Below are 1461 nucleotides of genomic sequence, written 5' to 3' on the forward strand. Positions count from 1 at the left end.
ACACATTGTCAGTATCTGATATATCTGATGTACAGAATATTCACTAATAGAATCAATTTTTACCACTAAAATTTATCATTTCTATTTTCCAACTACTCACCTTCACCACTCGGCATTTTTTTCAGTTTAAATTGACCTAATTTCTATACCTATTGGTAAAGAAGAATTGATATGATTTTTTTAACGAAGAAACTTTAACATGTCAAAAAAAATTCTATCAAACATTTAGTTCATCACTCTTAATCTCAGTGATTCATATTCAAATCCCAAGCAATTATTTACAATAAGAATGAAAGATTTACCTATATATTTCTACTTAGTGTTAAATAAAACAACATAACATTGTTGCTACCCTGAGCTGATTTCTGTTTGGTGTTTTGTGGTCAGAACAGTTGGTGCTTCTTTTATATCCTGTCAGAGTTCTTCTCTATGCAAAGGGAACTTCCTGTCCATCTGCTATAAAGACTTGATATCCTGCTGTCAGCTGCAGCAGAAGAGAAGCTCCCATCAGATCAGCTTCAATACCAACCATGTTCTCTGTAGCTCTGCTGCTGCTGTTGGCAGCTGGATCCTGTGAGTCTGACTGAGGCAGAGACACTGACAGTGTGATCACCCTGACTGTTCCCTCTACGTCCACTGATTCAATCTTCTGCTCTTCATCCACAGGTGTGAAGGGTGAACAGTTGACACAGCCAGCCTCTGTGACTGTGCAGCCAGGTCAGCGTCTGACCATCACCTGTCAGGTCTCTTATTCTGTTAGCAGCTACTGGACAAACTGGATCAGACAGCCTGCAGGGAAAGGACTGGAGTGGATTGGACGACATTGTGCTGGATGCACCCCATATTACAAAGCTTCCCTGAAGAACAAGTTCAGTATCAGTTTTGACTCTTCCAGCAACACAGTGACTCTAAATGGAGTGAATGTGCAGCCTGAAGACACTGCTGTGTATTACTGTGCCAGAGTCACAATAACACAAACCATTAGTGGAGCTGAACAAAAACCCCTCAGAGCATCAACACAACATCACCAGAAGGGGCGCTGTCACACCAGGAATGAATCATGACAACAACATTGAGGCAGAAATTTTGAAGAAAAATACTGGAGAAAAAGACTTGAGAATTTAAATTAAATATAAAAACTGTAGGAAACAATTAATGGATAATGGTAATAAACAAAAGAAATACAAAATCAGAAAACGTTTTTGAATTGCTTTTACACAAATATATAAAGACCAATGACTGAAAATATATATAACTGCTTTCATAGAATTCTAAACTTCTGATCTCATTATGCAACAAGTAAAGTTTACATATATGACAATTTTTTTCATAAGGATAATGCAACAACAATACATTTATTACTCTGTAATTTCAATTATCTCAAGAGTTAATTTCAACATTCACTCAAAATAAAAGCACACAGCTCATTGATGATTTTTTAAACAAAGTGTAGCACTTTTT

General features: G+C 36.6%; 1 gene segment (V, D, J or C); it reads left to right on the top strand.

Annotated features, from left to right (window-relative positions):
• The first annotated feature begins 500 nt into the window (after positions 1–500).
• On the top strand, positions 501–1100 carry LOC130519927 (immunoglobulin heavy variable 4-38-2-like). The segment is given in 2 exon segments: positions 501–573; positions 667–1100. Coding segments are annotated over 2 exon segments (441 nt in total).
• Positions 1101–1461: the final 361 nt, after the last annotated feature.

This window comes from Takifugu flavidus, unplaced genomic scaffold (genome assembly GCF_003711565.1).
Source record: "Takifugu flavidus isolate HTHZ2018 unplaced genomic scaffold, ASM371156v2 ctg246, whole genome shotgun sequence".
Classification (NCBI taxonomy): Eukaryota; Metazoa; Chordata; class Actinopteri; order Tetraodontiformes; family Tetraodontidae; genus Takifugu; species Takifugu flavidus.